The sequence below is a fragment of the Saccopteryx bilineata genome, chromosome 5 (genome assembly GCF_036850765.1).
Source record: "Saccopteryx bilineata isolate mSacBil1 chromosome 5, mSacBil1_pri_phased_curated, whole genome shotgun sequence".
NCBI lineage: Eukaryota > Metazoa > Chordata > Mammalia > Chiroptera > Emballonuridae > Saccopteryx > Saccopteryx bilineata.
This window is the reverse complement of record NC_089494.1, coordinates 143,360,264-143,379,238: the sequence shown is the minus strand read 5'-3', so window position 1 is coordinate 143,379,238 and position 18,975 is coordinate 143,360,264. Positions and strand designations below refer to the sequence as shown.

The 18,975-nt window shown below is 43.0% G+C and overlaps 1 protein-coding gene across 9 annotated transcripts in view; it reads left to right on the top strand.

The window, feature by feature from the left end:
- MLLT10 (MLLT10 histone lysine methyltransferase DOT1L cofactor) overlaps positions 1-18,975 on the top strand; it is a 297,166-nt gene that overhangs the window by 172,990 nt on the left and 105,201 nt on the right. For all 9 annotated transcript variants that reach the window (XM_066279459.1, XM_066279458.1, XM_066279455.1 and 6 more), the window contains one exon: positions 16,231-16,326. In XM_066279459.1, coding sequence (XP_066135556.1) covers positions 16,231-16,326 — 96 coding nt within the window. The remainder of the gene's footprint in view (positions 1-16,230; positions 16,327-18,975) is intronic.

Here is an 18,975-nt window from a genome sequence, read left to right as displayed (position 1 = left end):
ATGAGAGGGGGGGGGGAAAGAGAGAGATAAGAAGCATTAACTCATCATTGTGGCACTTTAGTTGTTCATTGATTATTTCTCATATATGCCTTGACCATAGGGCTCCAGCTGAGCCAGTGACCCCTTGCTCAAGCCAGTGACCTTGGACTTCAAACCAATGACCTTTGGGCTCAAGCCAGTGACCATGGGATTATGTCCATGATCCTACACTCAAGCCAGCAACCTTGTACTCAAGCTGGTGAATCTTATTCAAGCCAGTGACCTCAGGGTTTCTAACTGGACCTCAGTGTCCCACGTCAAAGCTCTGTCCATTGCACTGCCACCACCAGTTAGGCAGGAGCAGTTAATCTTTTCTACTGGTATCAGCTCAGAGTTTTCACGAGGTTACATTCAGCTGGTGGCTGGTTGGGTGGTTCAAGATCATCTTATTCACATGGCTGGTCCTCAACGGTAGGATGGGGTATCTCAGAATGTAGGTTCCTCATTCTCTACTTGGCGTATCAAGAGAGTATGATTTACTTCTTTACATGGTAGTTGGGATCCGAGGGGGCAAAGGTAGAAGCCATGCAAGACTTCTTAAAGCTCTAGGCTTCTGAATTTGCACAGCATCTTTTCTGCTATATCTTTTTGGTTAAAGCAGATCACAAGGCTAACCCAGGTTCATGGGAGTGGAGAAGAGGACATCTTATGATGGGAGTATTGCAGGAATCAAAGGAGGACAAAAATACCCAGACAACTTGATGAAGGAAGCAATGGGCATGTGATTTCTTTGTTTAAGGTTTCCCAGGACTCAAGGAGAGGGGCGAGAAAGTTTCGGTGGGGTCTGCAAGGGGGAAGGAGTTTCTAAATCACTGGCCATAGTTACATACAGATCCTGCTATTCTTGCTTTGTATTGTAACTATGGGATATAGTTAATTTATTACTGGCTGACTCAATTACCCCTGCTAGCTCCTTTCCCATGTATTCTTTTTGTTTCTTCCTTCTCAGGGAAGAGGGGGCCTGCCCCTCCTTCCTCATTCCCCACTTTGAGACTTCAGAATTTCTTTTGTTCTGGAGTCTCACATTCTTTATCTGATTCTAAGGGGAAGGTTTGATAGTGGTAGGTAAAGTATACATGGGCCATTGTTCATTGCTATACTTTGGCCTCTATCATGTTCCTTGTGCTGTTTATTAATAGTGGTAAAAAACACAGACCTATGAAGCAAATTCCTAGTCATAGTAGTAAGACTGCTTCTACTGGGGTTTTAAACCTATTGAAGGCTGAGAACCATCCCCTAAAAAGGCTACTGGGGTTTTCTTTAACTTTGGTCTGGCTATTGTTGGTCCTTCTATCCCATTTCCCCCATTCTCCTGCTGCTATTTTTATTTCAAATATTGTTGTAGGAGGAGGATATGTAGGATTATAACAGATATAGGGCTGGTTATCTCCTGGGTCACACACTGAATATAGAGTCTGATTATAGGTACAGGTCCCTTTCTGAGTTCCCTCACACTCATAGAAGCTGTAGAAAAGCAAGGTGATGGAGACCTTTTGGCCTTCCTTGGTGACATGGATACACAGGTCACAGTCCTCTGCCCTAATTCACCTTTCCCCAGAGTCCAATTATAAGGAGTCCCGTGGTGAGGTTCCTCAAGCTTTGGTCATGCATAAACTAGCCAGCTCCTGGTCTGTGACTGGAGCAGGGCATGTTTTCCTTCTCAGAGTCAACTTACAAGGGTTGAAAGGGCTAGTCTCTTCTATCTATTAAGGCGTCTCCACTGAGGCCACAGGCTTCAGCCGGCTGCGGTGGACCCAGGCGGGTATGCCTTCTACCTTGGCAGCAGTGGGAGTGGTCAGGATCACGGTGTAGGGTCCCTTCTACTTGGGTCAGAGGGAAGCCGGATTCGAATCCTTGACCTATACCTGGTCTCCTGGGAAAAAGCAAGGGGCAAGGACAAACATACAGATCGGAGCCCTATCTAGCACCCAGTTGGGTATGGTACCAGCCACCTTGCCTAAAACTTCTAATTGCCTATGTAGTTCTGTTTCTCCTAATTCTTGGGGAGTCCCTGGCAAGCTATGTAATATTAGGGTAGGCCTATTGTATAATACCTCATAAGGTGAATACCTGGTGTTCTTGGAGGGGGTGCACTGAACCTTAAACAATATTAGAGGCAAAGCTTGTACCCATTTAAGACCTGTTTCCTGACATAATTTGCTAAGCCCTAACTTGGGAGTCCTATTCATGCGTTCCACCAAGCTCTGAGGTCTGTATGCTGCGTGAAGCTTCCAGGTAATGTCCAATGTTTGAGCTGTTCCTTGTACCACCTTAGCCACAAAGGCCAGGCCGTTGTCGAAGCCTATCCGAAATGGCAGTCCAAACCTTGGAATTACTTCTCTGAGCAATGCCCATGTTATATCTAACGCTAGCCTTTTCAGTCCAGGTGGCATAGGCTTCTACCCATCCTGAGTAAGTGCAGAGTAACACCAACAAGTACTGGCAACCTTGACTTTTGGGCATCTCGGTGAAGTCTACCTGGGTATCCTCAAAGGAGGTGCCACGTAGGACTGAATACCAGGGGGGTTCTGAAGGTCCTTGTTTTGCATTATTCTGATGGCAGGTTGAGCAGCACAGGCTTACTTTCTTGGCTAGGGATGCCAAGAGAGGGATATAGAAATATCTCCCTAGCAGTTTTTCTGTCTTTTCTTGTCCCAGATGGGTGGCAGCATGCAAAGCTGGCCCCAACAGGTGGAGAACAACAACTCTACCATCTGGCAGTTGCATCCAGCCGTCCTTTAATTCTTTGGCCCTTTCTTTGTCTACTTTTTCTCTCCCTTGGAATATCTGTGTACAAGTTCCGAGGCCCATGGGATAAGAGGGGCTGTAGCACCCTTGTGGTAGGGCAGGGTAGAAGCCCTCTTTGCATTTGCTCTGGCATTTCTCTGGACTTTTACTGTTCCTCCCCTCTGGGGTCCTTGGCAGTGGATCACTGCTACTTGTTTTGGCTTCCAGACTGCTTCCAGCAGCTAGAGGATTTATCCTGGATCTTTAAGATCTTTGCCTCAGCAGTTAAGAGTCCTCTCTCTTTGTAAATTGCCCCATGTACTTGGAGAATCTGTAAAGATATTCACTCTTTTCCTTTCACTGAACTCTAAGGCTCGAGTCAAGGCAATCAGTTCTGCTCGCTGAGCAGAAGTGCCTTGGGGTAGAGGCTGTGCCTCTATAGTTTCTGTTAGAGTCACTACTGCATAACCTGCCTGCTTTTCTCCCCTTGAGTTGACGGAGCTACTTCCATCCGTATAAAGCTCCCAGTTGGGCTCCCTTAGGGGTTGATCTAGCAAGTCCTGCTGGCTGGAGTATGCTGCATCAAGCACTTCCAAGCAACTGTGCTGCAGCTTTCCCTCATTCACTGGGAGCAGTGTCACTGGATTTAGAGTGGTACACACCTCTATTACTAATCTTGGGTTTTCACATAATAAGCTCTGGTACTTAGTGAGGTGGGCATTAGTGAGTGATGTTCTTTGGCATTTATCAGCGTCACTACTGCATGTGGCACCCGTACCTTTAGGTCTTGTCCTAAAGTTAGTTTGCCTCTTGTGCCAGGATGGCAGTGGTGCTAGGACTCTCAAGCATGGTGGCCAACCCTTTGCAATCAAGTCTAGTTTTTGGAGAGGTAGGCTACCAGTCTAGATCATGACCCCAAATTCTGTGTTAATACAGCTACTGCTGTCTTGCTCCTCTCTGAGACATACAGCACAAAAGGTTTTGCTAGGTTAGGAAGACCTAGCACTGAGGCAACTTATAATTCCTTTTTAAGAGTCTAAAAGGCACAGTCCTGTTCTGGCCCCAGTCCATGGGTTCTTTTTCTCCCCCCTTTGTGACTTTATATAGGGGTTTGGCTAGTACTGCAAAGTTGGGGATTCATAAACAGCAGAATCCTACTGCACCCAGGAACTCTTTAACTTGTCTCCTCGTGGTGAGGACTGGGATGTTCTGAATAACCTGTTTTCATTCTACTCCTAGCCTCCTTTCCCCCTATTGGTGAATGAATCCCAAGTATTTTACTTACCTTTGGAAGATCTGGGCCTTCATCTTTGAGACCTTGTATCCATTCTTCTCTAGATGGTGTAGAAGCTCGTCTGTTCCTTGAGCACATCCTAGAGAGTCTCATGACCTAGCAACAGGTCATCCACGTACTGAATGAAGGAGGACACATCCTATGTTCTGTGCTGGAAACTTCTGGAGGTCCCGAGCAAGGGCCTCCCCAAAGATGGTAGGGGAATTCTTGAACCCTTGTGGGCGCCTAGTCCAGGTGTACTGCACCTTTGCCCTTGTAGCCTGGTCCTCCCATTGGAAGGCAAACAGCTTCCGGCTTTTAGGAGCCAGTCTTGTACTAAAGAAAGCATCTTTTAAGTCCAAGCAAGTGAACCAGGAGACTTGAGCAGGGAGGAGGTTTAGGAGTGTATAAGGATTTGGTACTGCTGCCTCATTTATGACCCTCAAGTCCTGTACTGGCCAATAATCATTGGTCTCTGGTTTTCTGACAAGGAGCAAAGGAGTATTCCAGGGTGTCTGGTAGAGGATAATAATGCCATACTCTTTGAGCCTTTGTAAATGCACTTGGATTCCTTCCCAGGCCTCCCTAGGAATTGAGTATTGTTTCTGGCCGACAGGCAGTGCCCCAGGTTTAACTCGATCCACACTGGGGTTTATTGCCAGCCCGGGAGCAGGGGATTTTCTTCAGCCCAGACTCCAGGGTATTTTTGAATTAGTTTTTGGCTTGGAGGCTTCCCTGACTCAGCAGCAAAAATCCTCTCCTCCTCCTCTCTGGGGATGGTTAGAGTTAGAACAAGCCTGGGCTTAGGTACCTGTTGTAACCTCCCAGCTAGGAGAGGAGAGCCTGGGCCTGATTCTGGCGATGCAGTGGGGGTCACCTCTGGCTTGGTCTCGGGTGAGCTTATGCTGGGGCCTAATATATCTGGCGATGACAGGCCTGAGTCAGTAGTAGTCTCTGGGGTGGACAGAGAGTCAGGTGGACGGGTAGAGCCTCACTGGCACGTAAGGTGGAAGAGCCAGAGTTTCTGCTTCTTTTGGTTCACTAGGAGTTAAAATCTCTGGCTTTGGCTGCTGCAGCAGCTCCCTGGGTCTGGTGGGATGCTTCTCTGCCTTAACTACCAATACTGTAGAAGCCTGACCTCTAAGCCAAGACAGTGGGTGCAAACTAGTGTAAGCCAAGTGTCTATCTATGTAGGGAAACTGGTCGGGGTGGCCTGGATCTCTAGTGACTACCTGCCACAGCTTCTGTACAACAACAGACTTATTTAAGCTTCCTTCTGTCTGTTGGCCATTCTACCCCAAAAGCAGGCTATTCCTCAGTTTCCTTGGGGACATAGTAGCCCTGTAATCCCCTGAGAACTTTTTCTTAAAATTTTAACCATCGTGGCTAAAGGAGTGTGTTTTCCCTGTGAACCTCCCATACCCCCACAACAGACAACAGTCACGCCACAAGAAGGAATGGGGGAAGGGGAGGGGAAACTTGGAGGGGATGCCTCTTGCTTCAGTCTGTCACCGGCCGCTCCCCTTGTGGAGATGGTGGGCCCTGTTGGCTTATGGCAGGCTGATATAAACTGTCAGCATGCAATTCTGCCTCTTAGCTGTAGGAGGCGCCCTACGGATCTGTGGTTCAGGACCCAATACTTGCTTAAGCCCTGTGGGAGACAGTCAGAACCCTCTTCCGGTGTCCATCTCATTAACTCTGCACTCACTCTCTTTCACACAACCTCTCACAAAGCAGTGGAGGGTGATCAGTCACCACTCCTAACCCCGTGGGGCCCTTTCCCCCCAACCTGTGGAGGGTGACTAGTCACCACTCCTGTGTGGGGAACACTCCCCACACCTGTGGAGAGTACACAGTCACCACTCCTAACCTATGGAGGGCAATTAGTGACTCTCAGGAGGGTGATCAAGCCTCCCTTTTGCCCAGTGGGGCAGGACCCTAGCTAGCTTGCTTCCCTTACCCGGTCCTCCTTACCATGGCTCTGATGAGCCCTCGTTTCCTTGTTCTTTCATTGTCTGGTCCTTGCTGGAACTGGCGAAGGGGATCTCCCCCTCCATCCTACAAAGGCATCCACATGGGGAAATCCCCATTGTAGGCTCAGCAGGCATATCTACAGGGTGGTTGGGGGCTCCCCAGCAGGGTGCCTGAAGTCCACCAGTTGTGGGCGTCTTGCCTCCTTGGTTCCTGGCCAATACACCATATATTGCAGGAATCAAAGGAGGACAAAAACGCTCAGACAACTTGATGAAGGAAGTAGGATTTATTAAAGCCAGAGGAACACATGAGGCTTGTAGCTCCAAAACACAGGCTCCCTGATGTTGGTTTTCTTACAGGTTATATACCTTTACAGTATCTAAGCAATGGGCATGTGATTTCTTTGTTTAAGGTTTCCCAGGACACAAAGAGAGGGGAGGGAAAGTTTCGGTGGGGTCAGCAAAGGGAAAGGAGTTTCTAGATCACTGGCCATAGTTACATACAGATCTTCTATTGCTTTGTATTGTAACTATGGGATATAGTTCATTTATTACTGGCTGACTTGGTTACCCCTGCTGGCTCCTTTCCCTTGTATTCTTTTTGTTTCTTCCTTCTCAGGGAAGAGGGGTCTGTCCCTTCCTCCTCAGGAGTAGTGACATCCTAGCACAAAGAAATGGAGGATGATTCCTTGGTGGTTATTATTTTGATTTGTCCCAATTAAAAACAACTTTAGAGTAAGAAAATTTCTTTAAAAGACTGAATAAAGACTGTTTGTGGTCTCTTACATTTTCTGTTGCTAAAGTATTAACAGTACAGTCAAGAAATATGAAATTACAGCAGGAATTAAAGGCAAAAGTGGCAGTACTTGGATATTACAGCAAAACATCTATCTTTAATTTTTATGGGTTCTGTTTTGTTGGTGTGTAATGTGTTATAGGGCAGGCCCAGTGATACTAATCTTTTATGCCTTGAACAGATTATTAAGTGCTCTGAGTAGTTAATTTTAAGTACTATGTAAAATAAATGAATTAACTCTTAAAATAGTAGTGAACTTAGTCCCCCAAACTAATTCTTACCTGCTTATTCAAACAATTGAGAATAATTTGGTTAAATTTTTCTGACATTAAGTAAAGTTGGGCTTTAATACACAATTAATTATTTATTTGAATTCCTTAAATTTAGTTAATCAATTTTAGGACTTCCAAGTAAAACAGCACATCATAACTTTAAATTACTTTTGTTAGTGATAACTAAATCATCCATTTTCTGAATAACCCTAGAAAGATTTTTTTCCCCTTGTTTTTAGTTTGTGGTCCTTAGGATTTAATTCATGTTGATGGAGAATCTGACACTATTCTGATGTGAAAGTGCATGTCAAAGTGCTGTGTAAATATTAAATTTCTGTTTAGAAAGTGTATATGATACTATATTTTTTCATATTTTTTATTATTATTCATTTTAATGGGGTGACATTGATAAATTGGGGTACATATATTCAGAGAAAACATCTCCAGGTTATTTTGACATTTGATTATGTTGCACACCCATCACCCAAAGTCCAATTGTCTTCCGTCACCTTCTATCTGGTTTTCTTTGTGCCTTCCCCCCCACCCCTCAGCTGTAACCACCACTTTCTTATCCATGTCTCTGAGTCTCATTTTTATGTCCCACCTATGTATGGAATCATATAGTTCTTAGTTTTTTTCTGATTTACTTATTTCACTCAGTATAATGTTATCAAGGTCCATCCATGTTGTTGTAAATGATCCGATATCATCATTTCTTATGGCTGAGTAGTATTCCAAGGTCTACCGGAAAGTTCTGTCCATTTTTGGAATAAGATGAAATATAAAATTTTCTTATCGTCAATAAACTTTATTAAATAATATAATTGCCATTATTATTAATGATTTCTTGCCAGCGTGAGGGCAATTTGTATATCCCCCCCCTTTTTTTTTTGTATTTTTCTGAAGCTGGAGAGAGACAGTCAGACAGACTCCCGCATGCGCCTGACCGGGATCCACCCGGCACGCCCACCAGGGGCAACGCTCTGCCCACCAGGGGGTGATGCTCTGCCCCTCCGGACGTCGCTCTGCCACCACCAGAGCCACTCTAGCGCCTGGGGCAGAGGCCAAGGAGCCATCCTTAGCGCCCGGGCCATCTTTGCTCCAATGGAGCCTTGGCTGCAGGAGCGGAAGAGAGAGACAGAGAGGAAGGGGGGGGGGTGGAGAAGCAAATGGGTGCTTCTCCTATGTGCCCTGGCCGGGAATCGAACCCGGGTCCCCCTCACGCCAGGCCGACGCTCTACCGCTGAGCCAACCGGCCAGGGCCGTATATCCCATTTTTGAAAAATCTTTTATCTTTTGATGCGAAAAATTGAACCAGTGCTTGTTTGATATCTTCTTCATTTTTGAATTTTTTGCCCTTCAAAAAATTTTGTAAGGACAAAAACAAGTGAAAGTCGGAGGGTACTATGTCCGGGGAATATGGTGGATGCGATAGACATGCTTCTGTAGCATTTCTTCCTTGTTGAAATTCGTAAAAATTACAGTGGCAGTGGCGTAAATGAACTTTATCAGTAGCCATGGGTACACTATCGCTTCACACATAAGACTAATGTGAATGAACTTGGTTTTAGTTAATTTGCTATGTCAGTATGTATACAATAAGTGATAAAAATAGAGAGGCACACATGCACCAAATAAACATGTGCTTACGTGTCGAAACTTGTGATAGAAATGGACAGAACTTTCTGGTAGACCTTATATATATGTACCAAAGCTTTTTAATCCACTCGTCCACTGACGGACACTTGGGTTGTTTCCAGATCTTCGCTATTGTGAACACTGCTTCCGTAAACATGGGGTACATTTCTTCTTTTGAAATAGTGCTATGGTGTTTTGGGGGTATATTCCTAAAAGTGGGATAGCTGGGTCAAAAGGCAGTTCGATTTTTAATTTTTTGAGGAATCTCCATACTGTTTTCCAAAGTGGCTGCACCAGTCTGCATTCCCACCAGCAGTGCAGGAGGGTTCCCTTTTCTCCACATCCTCGTCAGCACTTATTCTGTGTTGTTTTGTTAATGAGCGCCATTCTGACTGGTGTGAGGTGATATTTCATTGTGGTTTTAATTTGCATTTCTCTAATGATTAGTGTTGTTGAGCATTTTTTCATATGCCTATGGGCCATCTGTATGTCCTCTTTGGAGAAGTGTCTATTATTTCTTTTGCCCATTTTTTGATGGAATTGTTTGTCTTCCTGGTATTGACTTTTACAAGTTCTTTATAAATTTTGGTTATTAACCTCTTATCAGACGTATTGTCGAATATGTTCTATTGTGTAGTTTGTCTTTTTATTCTGTTCTTACTGTCTTTAGCTGTGCAAAAGCTTTTTAGTTTGATATAGTCCCATTTGTTTACCCTGTCCTTTATTTCACTTGCCCATGGAGATAAATCGGCAAATATATTGCTGCGAGAGATGTCGGAGACCTTACTGCCTATGTTTTCTTCTAAGATGCTTATGGTTTCACGGCTTACATTTAAGTCTTTTATCCATTTTGAGTTTATTTTTGTGAATGATGTAAGTTGGTGGTCTAGTTTCATTTTTTTGCAGGTAGATGTCCAATTTTCGCAACACCATTTGTTAAAGAGGCTGTCTTTACTGCAATGTATGCTCTTACATCCTTTGTGAAATATCAGTTGTCCGTAAAGGTGTGGGTTTATTTCTGGGTTCTCTGATCTATGTGCCTGTTCTTATGCTAGTACCAGGCTGTTTTGAGTATAATGGCCTTGTAGTATAACTTGATATCCAGAAGTGTGATACCTCCCACTTTATTCTTCCTTTTCAAGATTGCTGAGGCTATTCATGTTCTCTTTTGTTTCCATATAAAATTTTGGAATATGTGTTTTATATCTTTGAAGTATGTCATTGATATTTTAATTGGTATTGCATTGAATTTATTTATTTATTTATTTTTTTCAGAGGCAGAGATAGGGACAGACAGACAGGAACAGAGAGAGATGAGCAGCATCAATTATTAGTTTTTCGTTGCGCATTGCGATTTCTTAGTTGTTCATTGATTGCTTTCTCTTATGTGTCTTGACCGTGGGCCTTCAGCAGACCAAGTAAACCCTTGCTGGAGCCAGTGACCTTGGGTCCAAGCTGGTGAGCTTTTTGCTCAAACCAGATGAGCCCGTGCTCAAGCTGGCGACCTCGGGGTCTCAAACCTGGGTCCTTCCGCATCCCAGTCCAACGCTCTATCCACTCCGCCACCGCCTGGTCCGGCGATATTGCATTGAATTTATAAATTGCTTGGGGGTAATAGACATTTTAATGATGTTTATTCTTTCTAACCATGAGCATAGTATATGCTTCCACTTGTTTGTATCTTCCTTGATTTCTTTTATCAATGTTTTATAATATTCTGAGTACAAGTCTTTAATCTCCTTGGTTAAATTACTCCTAGGTACTTTATTTTTTTCTGGTTGCAATAGTGAAGGGGATTGTTTCCTTATTTTCTTTTTCTGACGGTTCATTGTTGTTGTACAAAAATGCCTCTGATTTCTTTTTTTTTTTTTTTCATTTTTCCGAAGCTGGAAACGGGGAGGCAGTCAGATTCCCGCATGCACCCGACCGGGATCCACCCGGCATGCCCACCAGGGGGCGATGCTTTGCTCCTCTGGGGCGTCGCTCTGTTGCATCCAGAGCCGTTCTAGCGCCTGAGGCAGAGGCCACAGAGCCATCCCTAGCGCCCAGGCCATCTTTGCTCCAATGGAGCCTCGCTGCGGGAGGGGAAGAGAGAGACAGAGAGGAGAGGAAGGAGAGGGGGAGGGGCGGAGAAGCAAATGGGCGCTTCTCCTGTGTGCCCTGGCCGGGTATCAAACCCGGGACTCCTGCATGCCAGGCCAACACTCTACTGCTGAGCCAACTGGCCAGGGCCGCCTCTGATTTCTGAGTATTAATTTTATATCCTGCCACCTTGCCAAATTCATTATCAGGTCTAGTAGTTTTTTGACTGAGACTTTAGGGTTTTCTATATACAATATCATATCACTCTAAATAATGATAGTTTTACTTCTTGCTTTCCAATTTGGATGCCTTTTCTTTCTTCTTCTTCTCTGATTGCTGTGGCGAGCACTTCCAGAACTATGTTGAATAACAGTGGTGAAAGGGGGACCCCTGCCTTGTTCCAGATCTTAAGGGGATTGCTTTTAATTTTTGCCTATTGAGTATGATGTTGGCTGTGGGTTTGTCATAGATGGCCTTTATCATGTTGAGGTATGTTCCCTGTATTCCCACTTTGCTGAGAGTCTTGATCATGAATGGGTGCTGGATTTTATCAAATGCTTTTTCTGCATCTATTGAAATTATCATGTGGTTTTTGTCCTTCCTTCTGTTAATGTGATAGATCACATTGATTGATTTACAAATATTGTACCAGCCTTGCCTCCCCAGAATGAATTCCACTTGATCATGGTGTATGATTTTTTTCATGTATTGCTGGATCCGGTTTGCTAATATTTTGTTGAGGATCTTAGCATCTAAATTCTTCAGGGATATTGGCCTATAGTTTTCTTTCTTTGTGTTGTCTTTGCCTGGTTTGGAATCAGAATTATGCTCATCTCATAAAAGGAGTTTGGAAGTCTTCCTTTCTCTTGCATTTTTTGAAAGAGCTTGAGAAGGATAGGAGTTAGTTCTTCTTTGAATATTTGGTAGAATTCACTTGTGAAGCCATCAGGCCTAGGACTTTTCTTTGTTGGGAATTTTTTGGTAACTGTTTCGATCTCATTTGTTGTAATCGGTCTGTTTAGGTTTTCTGATTCTTCTAGATCAATTTTTGGTAGATTATATGTTTCAAAGAATTTGTGTATTTTATCTAGGTTGTCTAATTTTTTGGCATACAGTTCTTCATAGTATTTTCTTACAATATTTGGGATTTCTGTCGTCAGTTGTTATTTCTCCACTCTCATTTCTAATTTTATTTTTTTGAATCTTCTCTCTTTTTTTTTTGATGAGTCTGGTTAAAGGTTCATCGATTTTGTTTACCTTTTCAAAGAACCAGCTCCTGGTTTCATTGATCCTCTGTGTTGTTTCTTTAGCCTCTATGTCATTTATTTCCATTCTGATCTTGATTATTTGCTCCTTTCTACTAGCTCTGGGCTTTACTTGGTGTTTTGGGGTTGTTGTTTTTTTTGTAGTTCTTGTAGATGCAGGGTCACATTGTTTATTTGAGCTTTTTTTAGCTTTTTAAGGTATGCCTGTAATGCTACGAACTTCCCTCTCAGGACTGCTTTTGTTGTGCCCCATAAATTTTGAGTTGATGTATGCTCATTATCATTTGTTTCTAGTATTTTTTTATTTCTTCTTTGGTCTCATTGTTAACCCATTCATTATTTAATAGCATGCTATTTAGTTTCCAAGTGTTTGAGTATTATTCAGTTTTTCTGTTGTGGTTGATTGCTAGTTTCATGCCATTGTGATCAGAGAAAATGCTTGATATGATTTCAATTTTCTTAAATTTGTTGAGACCGCTTTTGTGCCCTAATGTGGTCTTATCCTACAGAATGTACAGTGAGCACTTGAAAAGAATGTATATTCTGCTGCTTTAGGTTGAAAGGTTCTGAAGTTAAGATATCTATTAAATCCAGTTGATCTAGTGTGTCCTTTAAGTCTGTTGTTTCTTTGTTAATTTTCTTTATTGAGGATATATCTAGAGATATTAGTGGGGTATTGATATCCCCTACTATTATAGTATTGCTGTTGATCTCGCCCTGTATATCCATCAAAGTCTGCTTTATATATTTAGGTGCTCCTATATTAAATGCATAAATATTTATAACGGTTATGTCTTCCTGTTGGATTCCTCCCTTTATCAATATGTAATGACCTTCTTTATCTCTTACTATAGCCTTTGTTTTAAAGTCCATTTTGTCTGATATAAGTATTGCTACCCCAGCTTTTATTTCCTTTCCATTTGCATGAAATATTTTTTTTACATCCTTTTACCTTCAGTCTGTGTGCATCTTTTGTTTTAAGGTGTGTCTCTTGTAGATAGCTTATATATGGTTCCTGTTTTCTTATCTATTCAGCTACCCTATGTCTTTTGATTGGATCATTTAAGCCATTTACATTTAAGGTTATTATTCTTTTTTTTTATTCATTTTAGAGAGGAGAGGGAGAGACAGAGAGAGAGAGAGAGAGAGAGAGAGAGAGAGGAGAAACAGAGAGAGAGAAGGGGGGAGGAGCTGGAAGCATCAACTCCCATATGTGCCTTGACCAGACAAGCCCAGGGTTTCGAACCGGCGACCTCAGCATTTCCAGGTCGACGCTTTATTCACTGCGCCACCACAGGTCGCCATTTTATTCTTTAAAGCTGTATTCTTCTTTTGCTATATTCTTTTTCCCCTTTGATCTGTTTACAACAGGCCCCTTAGCATTTCTTGCAGCATTGGTTTGGTTGTATTGAATTCCTTGAATTTTCTTTTGTCTGGGAAGCTTTTTATTTCTTCTTCAATTTTAAATGATAGTCTTGCTGGATAAAGTAGTCTTGGTTGTAGGCCCTTGTTCTGCATTACTTTGAATATTTCTTGCCATTCCCTTCTGGCCTCAAGTGTTTCTGTTGAGAAGTTGGGTGTCATCCATATGGGGGCTCCTTTGTATTAGGTGATAGCCTTTTTTTCTGTAGCAGCTTTTAATATTTTCTCTTTATCAATTAGCTTTGGTATTTTAATTATGATGTGTCTTAGTGTAGATTTCTTTGGGTTTCTCTTTAATAGAGTTCTCTGTGCTTCTTGAACTTGTGAGACTTTTAATTTAGGGACGTTTGCAGCTATGATATGATTAAACAAAGTCTCTATCCCTTGTTCTTTCTCTTCTTCTTCAGGAACCCCTATGATGCGGATATTATTTCTCTTCATGTTGTCACAGAGCTCTCTTAGAGTTTCCTCAGACTTTTTGAGTCTCTTTTCTTTTTTCTGCTCTGCTTTCGTGCCTTCATTTATCTCATCCTCTAACTCACTAATTTGATTCTCAGCTTCATCCATTCTGCTTTTAATTCCTTCCATTGTGGTCTTTGTTTCTGATACTGAATTTTTCATTTCTGACTGATTCTGTTTTATTATTTCAATGACCTTTTTATATTTTCTATCTATTTAGGTGTTCGTAATTACCATCTATTGTTGTTCTAAGATCTTTGAGCATCCTAATAATCGTTATTTTAAACTCTACATCTGGTAATTTGTTTTTATGTGACTCATTCAGGTCCTTTTCTGGGGATTTCTCTTGATTCATTTGTGTTGCATTTCTCTGCCTTCCCATTTTGTCTGTGTATAAGAAGATTTTGGGCAGTGGAGTCCACTGGGTGAGGCCTCTGTGTTCCCTAGGCGTGGTCTGTCTGCAGTCCTGCCACAGTTTTCTGCTGCCGCTGCCTAAGGTGTTCTGGTATGGGCGTTGCTGGTGCTAGCCTGCTGAGGCTGTTCCTGTGGTTTCAGCCTTTCCTCCTCGGGAGGGGCTGTGATCATGTGCCCGGGTCTACAAGCCTTGATGGCCTTGGCCTTTGCCTCACCCTTTGCCTCGCCCCTCCGTACCAGGTTATGCACCTGTGCCCGGGCTGCAAGCCTCAGCACCACAGGCAGGGGTAAGCACCTTTGCTCATCTGCGGGTCTCCACCTGTTTTTGGGCTTTTGCCCCACCCCTGTGGTAGGAGCTGCTTATCGGTTGGCTGCAAGCCTGGGCTCCATTGGCTGTGTGGGGCTGCGCGCCCATGCTCAGTAGTGGGACTTTGCCTGTTTTGGGCTTTCACCCCACCCCCATGGGACGAGCCAACTCGCTCTTTGGGCTGCAAGCCTCAGTTTCACAGGCGGTGCAAGGCCGCATGCCCGCTCTACCTTGCTCAGCAGTGGGTCTCCCCCTCTTCCAGTCTCCTGCCCCCCCCCACAGGCAGGATTACAGGCGGGCTACAGCTGGTCTTGACCTTTTTCTTTGCCCCCTGCCCGGCAAGACTGAGCTCACGGCCTGGCTTCAGTCGTGGCCGGCGGGCTTCTGCCCTTGTTGACGGAACCACGCTTTTGGGTCCTGCAGCCACCCTTACTCTCCAGCAGCCTTCAGCCATGTGGGTGGGGGCACTGCAGCTCAGACCCTAAGACTCACTACTGTAGCCCCAAAAGCTCCCTCCTTCTAAGCGACTCTGCTCTGAATGCCATGGGAAAGCTTGTTTGGCCTGGTGTCCTGCTTCCCTTTGCTGGTATTGCTGTTTCCAGGGGAAATACTTGCTTCAGATTTGGGGAATGACTCATCCCAGAGGTTAGGGTGGCTGTCTCTCAAAATGTTTCTCTCTATGCCTCCTAGATTACACTCTCTTCCTGTTACTCCCGTCCTCTCCTCTCTCCCATCCCCCGGAGCCCTGGGTGAGTGGTTGTGAGAGAGGTGTTCTGTGTGGTCCCTTTAAAAAGAATCCTGGATCTGAGAAATCAGTCTCTTTCTCCCAAACAGTATCCTGACTTGTTTTGCAGCTAAATACTGTCGACACACCTCTTCTAGGCCCTGGGGCTGCAGGCTGGGGCTTTGTTCCTGGAGCTCAGGACCCTTCCCTCTCTGCTAAACTCACTTCCCGCCACACGAGTCTCTCCGGGCTAATGTTTGCTGCTCTCGGGAGCTGGGCAGCCCTTTCCGTGTTTCTGCTTTTCATACCAGTCTCAGTGTGGCTTCTTCGGTGTTTCTTGGTTAAAGAGTCCTCTTAGTTTAGTCCAAAGTTGGTTTTTCCAGATAATGGTTCTTAAAATTAAGTTGTAATCCACTTTGGTTCTGGGAGGTGGAAGGTGGTACGTCCACCTACTCCATCGCCATCTTGCCACTCTTGGTTCTATTTTTTTTAAATGAGAAAAAGCATATAGTTTGCCAGATATAAATATAATAAGTATTTAGTTTTTTTATGTTATTTTATGTTGTTCAAGGATAAGGAAACTAGAGTCACTTTAAAGTAACTTATATTAGCATTATATGTTTTAATATATAATAGTGCTGTAATGCAAATATGTTTTTAGTATTGTTTATATATGAAATAATAAGATTATGATTAGAAGTAAGTTTTTCATTATTTTTGACAAGTATTCATTAACATTTTAAGTTACTAAACACAGTTGTAAAAAACTCTCACCTTTATTGTGTGTGTATGTATGTTTGTTATAATTTAAATTGGATTTTACTTCTATTCATTTTTAGAAATATAAAGAAAAGGAGAAACACAAGCAAAAACACAAGAAGCAACCAGAACCCTCACAGGCATTGGTTCCTTCCTTGACTGTTACTACAGAAAAAGTAAGTTTTAAATGCTGTATTTTGTTTTATATAATAACCAATTATGTGCTGACTTTCACCTTTAAAAGTAGTTTCATTTCCAATGTCCTGTTTCCCTTTAACTTTTCCAAACTCTTTAACCTTACATCAAGCATGTTGGCATTTCCATTTCTTAGTCCTTTATCTACTGCCTGCTCATCCCATACTTGTTTCTGAAGAATGTTAAGGAAAGATAACCGGTAGGAAACCTCACTGAGGTTAGACTTTGGACTGTGGAGTGGACTTTGTCTACCTGTGATCCTGAATTCTCTTTTCCATTTACTGACTGAGCTCTAAGGACAGGTTAATTAACCTCTTTGTAAATCAATTTAATCATCCATAAAGTGAGGGAAATAATTATTGTAACTGAATGAAGTAATATATGTAAAGCAATTAGAGCAGTGCCTGGTTCATAGTACAATATTACTTTGTAAATGTTAAATATTAATATGATTATCATCACATGGTTCATTGCAAACAAATGGAGACAGGGACAAGTGGCTGGGACAGAGTAAGCAAGGTTGAGGGAAGTGCAGTAGGAGATGAGACCAGGTAAGGGACCAGACATGGAGGGGGATGTGTAAGGAGTTTGTTTTTTAGTTTGAGTGAAAAGTAAGCCATTGGAGATTCTGATCCTAGGTATAACATTGTCTGACTTAGGTTTTTTAAGGACGTCTGGCTGCTTCCTTGTAGGTAAGCTGTAGAGAGTCAAGGATGACAGCAGGGAGGCATTAGGAGTTTATTGAAACAATCCAGAGAAAGATGGGGGTAACAGGGAAGTTGGTAAGAGGTGATTAGGTGCTGAATGAATACATTAAAAGTTTTTTTAACCTGACTGGTGGTGGCGCAGTGTATAGAGCATTGATTTGGGATGCTGAGGTTCTACATTGAAACCTGGAAGGTTGCTGACTTGAGTACAAACTCACCATATTGAGCATGGTATCACTGGGCTTGAGCATGGGATCATCTACATGATCCCATCATGGTCGCTGGTTTGAGCAAGGAGTTACTGGCTCAGCTTGACGCTTTCATCAAGGCACGTATAATAATCAATCAATGAATAACTGAAGTGATGCAACTACGAGTTGATGCTTTTTATCTCCCTCCCTACTCCCCTTTCTTGGTTAAATTTTTTTTTTAATTTATTTATTGATTATTTTAGAGAGAAAAGGAGAGAGTGACAGAAACATCCATCTTTTTCTGTATTTGCCCTGACTGGGGATTGTTTGATCCAGCAACCTTTGTGTATGGGGCCAGTGCTCTAACTAACTGAGTTACCTGGGCAGGGATGAATATGGTTTTTGGGGTTTTTTTGTTTTTTGTTGTTGTTTTTTTTGTGACAGAGAGAGGGACAGATAGGGACGGACAGACAGGAAGGGAGAGAGATGAGAAGCATCAATTCTTTGTTGCAGCACCTTAGATGTTCATTAATTGCTTTCTCATATGTGCCTTGACTGGGGGGCTACAGTAGAGTGAGTAACCCCTTGCACAAGCCAGCGACCTCGTGCTCAAGACGGATCAACCTGTGCTCATGCTGGCAACCTCAGGTTTCGAACCTGGGAGCTCTGTGTCCCAGTCTGATGCTGTATCCACTGTGCCACTACCGGGTCAGGCCAGTGAATGCTTTCTCTTATGAGCCTTGACCGGGAGGCTACGGTAGAGAGAGTGACCCCTTGCCCAAACCAGCAACCTTGGGCTCAAGTCAGCGACCATGGGGTCATGTCTGTGATCCCACATTCAAGCCAGTACTCATGCCAGATGAACCCACGCTCATGCTGGATGAACCCGCCCTCAAGCAGCTACCTTGGGTTTCGAACCTGGGACCTCTGCGTCTTAGTCTGACGCTCTATCCACTGTACCACCACCTGGTCAGGCTAGTGATTGCTTTCTCATATGAGCCTTGACCAGGGGCTACAGCAGAGTAATCCTTTGCTCAAGCCAGCAACGTTTGGCTCAAGCCAGTGACCTTGGGATTACGTCAGTGACCCTGTGCTCAAGCTCCTGAGCCTACATTGAATCTGGATGAGCCCATGCTTCAGCTGGTGAGTTCGGATTTTCAAACTGGGTCCCTCAGCATTCTGAGTCGACCCTCATTTCACTGTGTTACCACAAATCAGGCCGCATTTTAATGGTTTTAAATTGATGTAGAAATATTATAACCTGGAAGAGCTAAACCTCCCTTTACCTTACTGATTTTTACTTTCTTTTTTATGCTTAGCAGAATCTTCCTTCTTTAAATTTAAAGATTTTAAAAATATTCTCTTCCAGCTTCTTAGATTACTTTAATTTTTATGTAACTCTGTAAGTAATTCATCTAAATTCTATTTTAATTTGTATAAGATACATTTTCTCAAATTATTAATTAATTTTTCTAGTACCATTATTAAGTAAATTTGGTCTTTGCTGATTTGGAATTCCTTCTTTATCATATACTTAATATGTATTTATAATTGGGTCTTTTTCTGGAATTTTCTTTTGTTCTCTTTATTAAAATCAGCCTTTGTCTTTAGTGAATGTCATTAGATTGCTTTGATTCATATTTTGCAGGCTAATAACATGACTAGACCCTATTTACTGTTAACCTGAACATTTGCATTCCTCATCTCAGGATACATTTCTCGATATATATCA